The following is a 12933-nucleotide window of genomic DNA, read 5'->3' as shown; positions in this document are numbered from 1 at the left end:
TTTTTTTTTTTTTTTTTTTTTTTTTTTTTTTTTACACCAAGTGCTTTTGAAATCACCTTTTTATTTATCATCAATGTTTGACTTAATTTACCTGTCCCAGTAAGGAACCTGCCCATAGAAAAGACTGAACACATGACTGCACACAGTGGCGTCGTTGGGCTTGGGCGTCCGGGGTTATTGCCCTGGGTCTTTTATGAATAGCGGCGGAACTCAAATTGACCAAAATAATAATTAAAAAAAATACCCCCTGATCTATTCATCTATAATTCCAATCGGGCATTATGACAATGTAGGACGCTAACGTGTACATCGAAATTGTCCTCCTGTACTTTCTGTCCCAGGCAGGGCGCTGGCTGAGCCCCTAATGTATTGTGATCCTAGCAACGCCTCGGACTGCACAGAATTTAAGCAAGTTTTCCTGAATAATCCCATGTCTGAACATCTGTGGTTGTACATCACCTCTTACATAACTAACTTCTGTCATGTTGTACTTATATTTTATTGAATATTAAAATATCCTATTTATTCTTAAATCTACTGTTGCAAATATTTCTTTCAGAAGATATTTACCTGTTATACAGAACAGGTTGCAGTAGGTTTCATATATTGTAACCTTATTTTAACAGGTGGGTAGACTGAGAACAGTCTTTTACTGCAACAACCTGAGGAATTGTTACATGTAGGTGACAGATGAGCACTTTGATACTTTTAATGTTACTGAATATATTACATGGCAATTTAAACTCTGTGTTCTGGCCAAATGCTAAGTCTTACATAAAAATGTAAGACTTCCTGTTTGAAAAAAGCTACAGAACTTTTTGACTGGTCCAAAAATGATTTTTGGCTTTGGTTCATTGTTAACCAAAGTATAAATCTGTAATAACTGTGCAACCTTCAGATATTCACAAACTAATCCAATATGCAGGAATTTATGTTGACATCACAAATTCATGATCATGTCAAATCATGATAATATTTAATATACAGTTGAATAAAATGTAAATACCAGATCCAAATGTTGATGTACATTGGTGTAAAGTATTTGGCTTTACTAATATTTAGCATTAGTTTCTAGGACAGAATCCTCAAAGTTTAAGGCAGTATCAAACAAAGCACTGAACATCTCAATACAATTCAACCGGCAGTTAAAATGTTGCCAACATTAATATATTCTTAGAAACTGCAAAAAGGAATATTGATAAAATGTTAATCTTTACAAAGGAAAACCAATGCTAGTGTCATTAAGACACCCATTTTATACATGAAAATGTTTTATTAAATTGAACTTTCAAAGAATGTGCTCTGCTGGTAACAAAATCAAAGAACTATTTGTTCCACATAACATTGTTTCCCCACTGGGTGTGCGTTGGCGATTATGGCTCATTGCCATTAACGGTCGTTTGTGGTTGGCTCCTAGTCCTGCGGAGCATGTCTATGTGTTTGGCACGCATCCATCCTTCCCGGGAAAGGCTTGTCTGTCCCAGACTTAACGACAGCAACCTTGGGAAGGAACGTTATACGGGTATGACGGTATGTCGAGATCAAACATCAGGACCAAAATGTATGAATAACACGCACATACCTCGCTACGACAAGCATCCTATGCAAGTCCTCTGCGCTGACACTTTGGGGGTCGTCTTTGCGCATGTCGACAAAATCATCTTCCACTGCCTGCAGAACATGGTATTAAGGCAACTGAACATTACATATTAACTCAATGAGGTAGGTGTGGTGTCTGGAAAAAATAGAGGCTGTGAAAAATTTTAACATCTGGGTTTTGAAACCATATGCAAAAAATAACTATTCACTATTGCTTTCAGGCCCAGGTTTGAGAAATCAGATCCAAGGGGGTCTTTACCTTGGTGACCTCGTCTGAGATGCTGTAGTCAAGGGTTTGGGCCACGCTCAGGTAGACACGGAATTTGTTTATCTGCGATGTCAGCTGTGCCTTGTGGACAGTAGAGAGATACTCCTCCAGGTTTGGTGGGGTCACCTGGGGCTGGAGTGGCACTTGGCAGTCCGACTGCAGGAGAAAGACAGGAGGTATTCCATGAGGAGCATGGGGGGGGTAGATTCGACATTCAATTATTACCTGTAACGTTGAGGAATGCGATCCTGAATATCCAGGAAATTTAAGGGTGGCAAACATCTTGACAAGGTATTTGCATCTAGTATTTCATGTTGTACACTCGTCATTTCTTCAGTATTGTCACATGAAAAGATAATCAAATATTTGCAAATGTGTGAGGGATGTCCTCACTTTCATGAGATACTGTATATAAGAAGATGGACTGAGCATTGGTATTCCTTGTTCTTTGTTTTATAAAGTCAGCATTTTGAGTTTTGCAGAGTTGTAACCTAGATAGCCTCCTCAAATGGTAACCATGCACTGTAACCGTGCACTCACATTTGATATTTTAGTCGTTTAGCTGACGCCCTTATCCAGAGTGACTTACACAGTAGTGAGTGCATACAATTCTGATGTGGTCCCCCGTTGGAATTGAACCCACAACCTCTGGCGCTGAAAGCACCACGCTCTATCCACTGAGCTACACAGGGCACTCAATTGAACCCACAACCTCTGGCGCTGAAAGCACCATGCTCTATCAACTGAGCTACACAGGGCACTCAATTCGCAAATTTTAACAACACGTATTCGGTGTTGACAAGAATATGAACTTGTGACCCTCGGTGCTCACAGTTGTTTATGACATGTTGGCCCTGCCTTCCTCCCTGGCATGGCCTGATGAGACAGCCCAATCCCTGACCCCTCTGGATGGGGCTGTCCCGGTGGCACAGCTGCCACCATGGTAACACCGTTAGACCAACACACAGGAATAGAACCGGGTGCATTCCTCAGGCTGTTCACATAGCCAGGCCAAGTTCTTAAGCCACACCGTATCTCTGCCTGGGGCCGACCAGTAGTCGAACAGATGTCGCCGGTTGGATACAACCCTCTGGCGTTTGACACGTGTCAGTTTCCTCATGAGTCTGACTGAAACCTAAGCCCCGCAGGGACACAGACAATGACAGACAGACAAAAACAGACAGAGAGACCCTCCATTTCTTACACCCTCTGGTGTCCCTTCTTACCGGTAGCAGCGATCGGCCCTCTGACGTGACGAATACGTTAATATTGCAGGGGAACTCCATCTGATGGTAGTTAAAGTCATAATCAACCTTCTGCCAGGAGATCAAGTTCCCCAGGGCCGTGATGTTCTGCACACCTACATTAGAACACACGTGGTCATTTGTTAATACTTCACAACAACAAAAGACAGTCGCAATCAGTACAAACGCAACCGACCAGAGCCCTACTCTTAACTCGCCTGAGGCATCCAGTTGACCCTGCTCCAGCCGTGTCTCATCCAGGACCAGGGAGGTGTTCCTGGCCAGCTGCAGGGCTCCACTCACCAGCCGGTTGGCCACGTAGTCCTTCCTGGGCACCAGGCGCAGGCTGTTCATGTTGTGGAGGGTCATGCTGAGACGGTAAGTCTGCCAGTTAAAAAAAACAAAAAATGTTTTCAACAAATGCTTGAACATAAAAAAGGTGTGTATTTGATGCATGGGACTGTATATTTCTATATGGTTATGCAGCCTTGCATAACCTTCAACCAAGTTTTCCTATGACATACATATTCATTCAAAGGCTTAAAAACTCCTAAGTCACTCTGCTCAGATTTTAATATACCTTCTCTGATCCTAGATATTTAAAAACATGCATTCGTTCAGTTTTACTGGACGCTTCTCTTACACTGACCTTAAGTGGAGGGCAACGTTCGTTAGGAAACTGTCTTGCTGTATCGTAAGCTACACCTCAATTCAGGCATTGAATAAACAAACCAGTGGATTTGACGTGGAGAATGATATTAAACTCACGCAAGGCACCAGCTCCTGGATGACCTGATGGAGGCTCTCTGTGAATGAGGAGTTGGGCGGGCATCCGCTCAGGTTGAGGGTGAATTTACCAAGAGGCAAGACGTCCCGTCTGGCATACCTGCAATGTCATGTGATGTGATGTCAGAGTCCCACACAATCACCAGGTTGAAGCGGGCGTGACTACACACTACATAGTGATACATAGTATGAACATAAAAACGTATGAATACATAATACTGCTGTGGCAGTATTATCCCTTATAAAAAAAACATAAAAGGGTAAATAAGGGTGCTTATATTCATCCTGTTTGTTGGTTGTTTTTTGCATATCTTAACTCCTTAAGGTAAGAGCCAGGGGTGAGACATTACTAGGCTACCCATCGCCCCATATAAATTCATTATGCCCATGGAATGTTTAAAGCAGGGGAACGATCTAGGGTTGGAGCCGTTCCTGTGTATGCAGTGCATACATACACACTGGAGATGAGATGCAGTAGGAGGTACTCGGCAGCCAGTCCGTCTCCCAGAAGAATGTGAGTAAGGTAAGCAAGAAACTCGGCCCTCACGGACGCCATTTCAACCATGAAAGATGAGACGACTGAAAAGATGATGTAGAGAAGTTAAAACCCCCCACATAACAGTTGAGCTGACTCCCTCTTGTTTCCATATTTCTGTAAAGTTTCCCTACACCTCTAACATATACATTTTGACAAAATTATATTTGAAAAGAACATAATCGGATCCAAATTCAGAGTTGACATAAGTGTGCCCAAACCAAACATTTGTGTAAAATATTGATCATGTCAGTGCTCCCATTCGCACTGCCATAAATAAACATACAACTTCATGTCGTCTTACAGGCGTGTTGGTCCTCCGCCCTATCAGAAGGCAGTAAAGGGTTGTTGTGTTGGAGTGGGCGGGCGTGGAGCATGTGGAGGCGGGGCACCAGTGAAGCAGGAGGATCGTGGGCTCGCTGCTCCTCCGGGGTCTCCATGCTCTCTGTGGGGTCCAGTAGAGACGCTGAGGGGTCTCTGTGAAGAACACGGTTACCAATATGGACACACAGAAGGTTGTATTTCTGTTTTTGTTGACGACCAGAAAACAAATCAATCCAGGTTCCCTAACCTTGACCTATATCCTTACTCTTACGCTTATCTTATCCGTAACCTGAATAACTTAACCTTCATGACCAAACCTAACCTCTGTCCCTTATCACTAACCCTAACAACACTGAATTGCTAGAATTTACTTAAACTAACCTGACAGACAGAAATGTACCTTTTCGAACTGGGAACCAGGTTTTATTGTCCTTATGAGGACTTCAGGTCTTAATTTGGTCTGTAAAATAATAACACAAGTGCCTTACTTTTCTTCACACAGGACACTCAGGAGCGGGTTGACGGACAGAATCCCATAGACCTCCAGCATATCGTTTAGCTTGAAGCTGTCAAGGTCCTCATACACCTGTCAACAGAGAACCTGGGAGTTACGGCGTGTTCACTCCAATATTCTAACAAACAGGCTAGTGCTTTGACAGAACCTGCACGTAAAAGTGAAAAAACAGAATCTCTCAGAAGGAAGCAACCACCCAGAGATGCTAAACATCACTAAGGAGGATTTCATTTGACTCACCTTCACCAGACAGGCTGGTCCACGCTCCCCTGGCAGGGGAAAGTTAAGGTCAAGGGGGGAGGAAGCGTTGGATGGTGAGGTCGTCTGGCCGGAAGGGGCTTCCGTCTCCTGCCGCTTGGAGTCCCCGTTGGCGTGGAGCTCTGGAGAAAGAGAAAAAGCTGAAAGTTTGGTATTGCCATTTGTACTTGCATTTGCCTTCATTTGCAAATGTATGTGTCCCACTTATATATTGTTAATTGTTTCAATATATTGTATATTTCTCTGTACTCTTCAATTTGCACTTCTGGTTAAATGCTAACTGCATTTCGTTGTACTATACTTGTTCAATGACAAAGTTGAATCTAATCTAAACTGTGTGACTAGGAGAACGGTGAAAGCATATATGGTGGACGTGTGTCCAGGCCTGCTGTGCTCAGCCCTTTATTGTGAATCAGTTTAATCTTTGTTTGAGGACTGCGTGGAGACCCACCTGTGTGGGGTTCCCTCTGCTTCTGGGGTTGCGTGTCCATTTCGTCGTCCTCTTCGTAGCTGCGTTTCTGCCTGCTCGGGATGTAGGAGGTGGACGGGACGACTCTGGCTTGACTAGAACGTGCGTAGGTGTGTGAATGATTTAAGAAAGCCTCCTCGAGTTGTTCGGTCTATCTAGGTTACAACTCTACAAAACATTAAAATGCTGACTTTATAAAACAAAGAACATGGAATACCAATGCTCAGTCATCTTCTTATATACAGTATCTCACAAAAGTGAGTACACCCCTCACATTTTTGCACATTATCTTTTCATGTGACAACACTGAAGAAACTTTGCTACAATGTAAAGTAGTGAGTGTACAGTTTGTATAACACAAGCCATTAATGTCTAAACCACTGGCAACAAAAGTGAGTACACCCCTAAGTGAAAATGTCCAAATTGGGCCCAATTATCCATTTTCCCTCCCCGGTGTCATGTGACTTGTTAGTGTTACAAGGTCTCAGGTGTGAATGGGGAGCAGGTGTATTCAATTTGGTGTTATCACTCTCACACTCCCTCATACTGGTCACTGGAAGTTCAACATGCCACCTCATGGCAAAGAACACTCTGAGGATCTGAAAAAAATAATTATACATAAAGATGGCCTAGGCAATAAGAAGATTGCCAAGACCCTGAAACTGAGCTGCAGCACGGTAGCTAAGACCATACAGCGTTTTAACAGGACAGGTTCCACTCAGAACAGGCCTCGCCATGGTCGACCAAAGAAGTTGAGTGCACGTGCTCAGCGTCATATCCAGAGGTTGTCTTTGGGGAATAGATGTATGAGTGCTGCCAGCATTGCTGCAGAGGTTGAAGGGGTGGGGGGTCAGCCTGTCAATGCTCAGACCATACGCAGCACACTGTATCAAATTGGTCTGCATGGTTGTCATCCCAGAAGGAAGCCTCTTCTAAAGATGATGCACAAGAAAGCCCGCAAACAGTTTGCTGAAGACAAGCACACTAAGGACATGGATTACTGGAACCATGTCCTGTGGTCTGATGAGACCAAGATAAGTTAATTTGGTTCAGATGGTGTCAAGCATGTGGCGGCAACCAGGTGAGGAGTACAAAGACAAGTGTGTCTAGCCTACAGTCAAGCATGGTGGTGGGAGTGTCATGGTCTGGGGCTGCACATGAGTGCTGCCGGCACTGGGGAGCTACATTTCATTGAGGGAACCATGAATGCCAACATGTACATTGATCTCCTTTCGGAGACTGGGCCGCAGGGCAGTATTCCAACATGATAACGACCCCAAACACACCAAGATGACCACTGCCTTGCTAAAGAAGCTGAGGGTAAAGGTGATGGATTGGCCAAGCATGTTTCCAGACCTAAACCCTATTGAGCATCTGTGGGGCATCCCCAAACAGAAAGTGTTAGGGTTAGCGCAAGGTCTCTAACATCCACCAGCTCTGTGATGTCATCATGGAGGAGAGGAAGAAGACTCCAGTGGCAACCTGCGAAGCTCTGGTGAACTCCATGCCCAGGAGGGTTAAGGTAGTGCTAGAAAATAATGGTGGCCACACAAAATATTGACACATTGGGCCCTATTTGGAAATTTTCACTTAGGGGTGTACTAACTAAAACCAGTCGTTTTAGTTAGTGATGGTCACAGGTCATTGAAAAGTCAGTGCCTTATTACAGTTTCTCAGCTCGACAATGAAATCACTAACATTTCCACTACTAATTTGTGAAAATATATTTGTAGAATGCATCATACTTTGGAGGTGGAAACTAAGGGAACAACTAAAAATGCACGAGTACAAAACTTTTTTGAAGTATGAAAATGCATTGGAAGGCAGTCCAGCGGTTGCGGCCGCTGCCTCACAGGTACTGCTTCAGCGTGGGTTGGAATCAGTCTAGCTCTCAGGGGGAAAAGAAACTCTCCACTACTTTTCCCTACTTTCCTATCAAATAAAGCATAACAATGCCTGACAAAAAACAAGAAAATGTATCTGGATAAATGCAGTTGCTAAATGACTTAAATGCAACATGTCCTTCCGCTGGTGTGCCTCTAAGTTTTTGGCCAAAAATGCCTTGTTGAATGTATCCACCGCAGATAAAAAGGATATCTCTTTGGCCCAAAGGGTCTCTCCTGGAATAGGGACACAGTAGAAGGTCTGTCTCTCAGCAGTCACTGTGTTTCGAGAGTTTAAATCCACCTGAAGATGAGGAACACATCTTACTGGCAGCAGTCATGGGAATTGGAACCTTAAAACCCAAACATGCCGGGTTCCAAAGGAAATCTCCATGTATACAACTTCTGTTTAATGTGTCAAAATGGTGCCCTGACCTTGAATATTATAGTATCTACACATCATTAATGCCATTACGACTGCAAAGTTTGGAGGATGTTGTACCGTGTTTCCACTTTTGCTTTACACTGGTAATTTATGCCAATGTTAGCTCCAGATGTTTGTTTCCACTATACATTTGGTACCAAGGACTTAAGGATGGGTTCAGGTGGAGGAGGGAGGAGTAAACCTAACGTGATTTAGTTTTCTGGTTACGAAAAAGGCAATATTTTTCAGGTGATAAATTAAAATAAACAATAATGCCATGCTCAGTGATTTTACAATACGCCGTTTGAGTCTTGGCTTCCCTGTACTGTTGCTACATTTTCTTTATTTTGTCAGGGATCTGTTTGTTAGATCAGATTAAAACCATTACGAGAAGCCTAAAGACTTAGCAAATTATATACATCACTATTCAAATAGCACAACACGGGGTGTTTTCTATTGAGTCAATGGCATCGTACCACCTTCTGTTGTTCCAACACATCTGTTTGTTAGATCGGATGAAAACCATTACAAGTAGCCTAAAGTAAACGAGCCATTCAATTAGAACATGCAGCGTTTTCACACCATGTCACACGTCAATCCACCATCCCCGACCTAAGTCCTAAAGTCCGGGGCTTGGCACCAAGTGAGAGCCGGGCCACTCGGCCATGGTGGCCGACTGGCCCTGGCCCGTGTCAGCGGAAACAGAAAAAGTCTGGACTTTAGGGTAAAACACCAGAGAAGAACTCACCCCACATTCTGTGACGTCTTTGTACTTCCCAAACCTCAAAACCTGCCAATTTTTTAGAAAGAAAAGATTACTGGGAGAGTATAGAACATTGGAAAAGCTTTTAAAAAGTTTTTTCTCAAGATTGCAATAAGTGTAATTATTGATTAGTTCTATTTGGGACACAAATAGTTTATGTAGAGTATATTCTGTCACTTTGGTGATTTATGACCCTGGTGAGCAGGACTTCCAAATTGCTGGGTGGGACTTCCGGTGTGGCGTATGGAGTTCCTGTATGACGCGTGTTAAGGCGGGAAATGTGTCCACTGATCCACTCGTGATCCAACTTCCACTTCTGTGCCAACATATCCCGGTGTAGTTGATGGATTCGGGTTAAACTCTGAATCGATTTCTTCGGGGCTGGCATGCTGATAGCATCTCTGTTGTCCATTTGTAATCTCTTGCCAACTTGCTGAGCAGCGGTTAAGCTGTTAGCTTTCAATGGTGTTTCACCCAAAACGTTGATCGCTGCACAATCCTCCATGGTTTGTAATTTCTAGGTAAGTTTACTCAGGCAAGACTGAATAACCATCACTCGGGTCTGTGTGGTTTAAATACACAGACCACGCCAATCATCCCATAAAACATAAAAGGTTAACACCCACTGGTGGTAGGGCATTTGTTGTAGCACTTGTTAGAGTTACAGCATTGCTGAACCCTGGCGCCCTTTTGTTAAACACCAAACATCTTGCTGCTGATATAGCACTTATTTAATCCCTGGGATTTTAACATTCTGGAACGCTAAGACCCATTTGTTAAACATCAAACATATCACACCTGTTCTAACACTTGTCCAAGGTGTTTATCAATCATTGTAAAACATCAAACATGGACACATCAATGCAATCATAAATTACGAAGTCACCAGACATGCATACACCATTCTGGGAGTCCAGTTCCTTTAATTGCAATACTTTAAACTGCAATAAAACCCATGTTTAGAAAGCAGTGCAATATCCTAGGATGGTAACTACTTATTTCTAGGAGTAAAATATCTGGTTTCCAGTTTATAGTTCATTTAGTATGCTGTGTATTAAGTCAAATGTCACAAATTAACTTCAGAACAATACAATTAAAAGATAAAAGGTCTTCAGATAAAACCTCAAAATAATTTAATAGTAGGTATTCCAACATTAAATCAAGTAGCTTCTACCGCAAAGAACAATGCAATTCACAATGTTATTATTCAAATTAAAAATAAAAACATTTACCAAAAAATAGTTTGTCAGCTTTGTTTGTTGTGTATTTGTTGACGTTATGTTTATCCGAAAAGTAAACACCAATGTATGTTTTCATTAGCCAAATTATAGTCCTCTCTAGACAACATTTTTGCAACAACATAGCACTTCACATCAATGCCAAAATCCACACTCTGGCTTTGGCCCATTTGATATTGGTAAATACAGTACAGAAGGGTGACAAGTTAAAAGAAAAAACAACATAGTGCCTCAGTAAGGTGTTTGGCATAGTTTCTACATGTCTGTGGAACTCAGCTGGAGGGATGGAATCCCACTCTTCCAAAAGACATTGTGGTGACTGCGAAGGCCATAGTATATGATATACATAATTTTCATATTCATTAAACCCTACACTGACCCCTCCTGCCCTGTATATCATCCTGGGAGAGACCCATCCCATCAAAATAGAAATGTTTCACCACAGAATAAAGGTGATCATGCAGAATAACTTTGTAAGGCTTCGCAGCGACCCTTCCCTATAAAGCAACAAGTGAACACAAACCATCCCAAGAAAATGCCCTCCACATCATAACAGGCACACCTGAGTTGCACCAAAATACCACTCGGTGCAGCCTATTGCATGTTCATAACCAAGTGGAAATGCACCACACAAGACCACTGGACTGCCTCAATGTAGGGGTCAAGATTTCAGGCCTGTACCATTCTCTTGGTGCACGCCACATATGCACTCGCCCACTTGTCGAGAATATGGTGAAGGATCACTCATCTTACAGTATCACTTTTTTGTAGACCAGTGTCTATGGTTTTTGCACCACTGAACACTCAAATGTGCATTTGTCTTTGTAATAAGGGGTTTATGCACAGCAATATTACTAAAATATCCCCCTCTGTGAAGTTCCCAATGAATTGTTCTTGCTGACAGACTGATCTTCTATTTTTCCTTACGTAATGCAATAATGCACAAGCCTCACAATCATAGTACGTATGCTTTTGACCACAATTTCTACAAATGTAAATCAACTGGGCCTTCTCAGCATTTTTAGGAATGACACAGACATGATAGGATGTTCATTGCTTAATTGCATCATGCAGTACACCTGTATAGAAGTGTCTGCATTTGTAATAAACCTCCACTCATATATTCAGGTTTTTCCTTTAATGTGCATGCATCTGTATTTACACCAGCACAGTGTTTTTACAATAAAATCAGTAATAAGTTACAGCCCTAGGATAATCTCTATGGATTCCTACAGCTAAAAAAAGTTGTTCAACCAGCTTCTGATTTTTTTTTTAAACTACATTTCATTTTAATGTTCACAGGTTTCGACATACTTCACTACAACTGTAATGTCTTCCCTACAACTGTAATGCAGAGTCTCATCAACAGATTTTAATGCAAGTTACTGTTTGGTTGGACAATACTGACAGCTGGTGGCAGTGGTGTCAGTGTAGTAAAGTGCATTTTGCAGCTTCTGTACCAGAGGAATAGAAAAAGTCTTACTTTGGCTTTTGTTGAGGGGTCGATGGTCTCATAGACTCCCATGTAGAACTCCGGATCAAACATGTCTTGGACCAAACAACGAAATTTCACAAGGCTGTTGGGCTTCAAATAATGCAAAGGCACATCATTTAATGATGGAATCTGTAATAAAAACACAGAAAAAGCTTTAGAAACAGTGTGATCAACATTTATTTACACATTTAGTGTGTTACTAATAGGTCAAAAAAATAAACATGTAACTAACTACCAGTCTTCAGTAACATTTCAACTGTCCATACCCAGCTATAAGCCTGCTTTTCTTTCAACTTCCCTTTGAAATATTCCAACACTTTGGCTTCCCATTCTGGGTTTGAGTTGCTCTGGACTGCAAGACAACAGAAGAAAAAAAACATTAATATTAATGCACATGAAGGATGTAGATCAGGAGAAAGTAATGTTAATGTTAAAGAAAGACACATTTTACAGTACTAAGACTGAGCAGATCCGCAATTAACTACACGTACGTCTTTATATACGTGTAGATGCATTTATAAACTGGCTACTTCTGTACTGTAAACGTCCTAACTGAGTTTTAGCAAGTAACTTATTCCGATAATATTATCTTTAATTCGTTTTTTACACTTTCAAAACACGTAATTGTCTGGTAATTAAGTTAACTAATTGGTTAACAACTTTTAGCTAGTTAACGTTAGCTAAGTTGCTAGCTAACTATTGTATTGTTTTTGATAGCTAGTACTATAGTAGCAGCTAGCCAACTTCCCGATTCTGCATGGTTTCGTTCTCAACACATTCACGGCATGTGTTTTCTTACCAAACATCTCTTCAACAACGCCCAGTGGGTTGTTTATCCAATCGTTTGATGAAGGCATTGTTTACGGGTAAAACCCTTTGGAGGGTCTATTTAAAAACAAAAAGTACGGATAATATTAATAATGATTATTCAACTACTTAATCAATACCAAGAGCACAGCAGCTCAGCCTGAGTTCACAGTGGCGGGAAACTTGCGTCACTGGAAATGAAAACGTCATGCTCTCTCGTGATGGTATGGAGATAATTAAAGAAACGTTTTACTTAAGTATTTTTAAATAATATATATGTATTGCTTTTTATTCATTAGTGTACATATACATACTAACCAAATGTA

The 12933-nt window shown here is 41.7% G+C and overlaps 1 protein-coding gene across 1 annotated transcript; it reads right to left on the bottom strand.

Annotated features, from left to right (window-relative positions):
- Positions 1 to 959: 959 nt before the first annotated feature.
- mcmbp (minichromosome maintenance complex binding protein) lies at positions 960 to 12806 on the bottom strand. Its single transcript, XM_010901518.4, has 16 exons — positions 12600 to 12806; positions 12067 to 12152; positions 11789 to 11929; positions 9053 to 9094; positions 8095 to 8184; positions 5980 to 6109; positions 5511 to 5650; positions 5245 to 5342; positions 4737 to 4909; positions 4353 to 4476; positions 3880 to 3997; positions 3330 to 3495; positions 3094 to 3227; positions 1859 to 2023; positions 1583 to 1671; positions 960 to 1500 (listed from the first exon to the last, which is right to left on the bottom strand). Exons 1-16 carry the CDS (start codon positions 12655 to 12657, stop codon positions 1374 to 1376), a joined length of 1881 nt encoding a protein of 626 aa, XP_010899820.2. The 5' UTR covers positions 12658 to 12806; the 3' UTR covers positions 960 to 1373.
- Positions 12807 to 12933: the final 127 nt, after the last annotated feature.

Source organism: Esox lucius, chromosome 6 (assembly GCF_011004845.1).
Source record: "Esox lucius isolate fEsoLuc1 chromosome 6, fEsoLuc1.pri, whole genome shotgun sequence".
NCBI lineage: Eukaryota > Metazoa > Chordata > Actinopteri > Esociformes > Esocidae > Esox > Esox lucius.
This window is presented reverse-complemented; position numbering and strand designations above follow the sequence as displayed.

Excerpts from the sequence above, each read along its gene's own strand:
- mcmbp (XM_010901518.4), bottom strand. The coding sequence starts at position 12,657 with ATGCCTTCATCAAACGATTGGATAAACAACCCACTGGGCGTTGTTGAA. Across the intron at positions 4,910-5,244 it reads AGTGTCCTGTGTGAAGAAAA|AGACCCCTCAGCGTCTCTAC; the intron begins GTAAGGCACTTG and ends TGTTCTTCACAG. Across the intron at positions 3,228-3,329 it reads GGGTCAACTGGATGCCTCAG|GTGTGCAGAACATCACGGCC; the intron begins GCGAGTTAAGAG and ends GTTCTAATGTAG.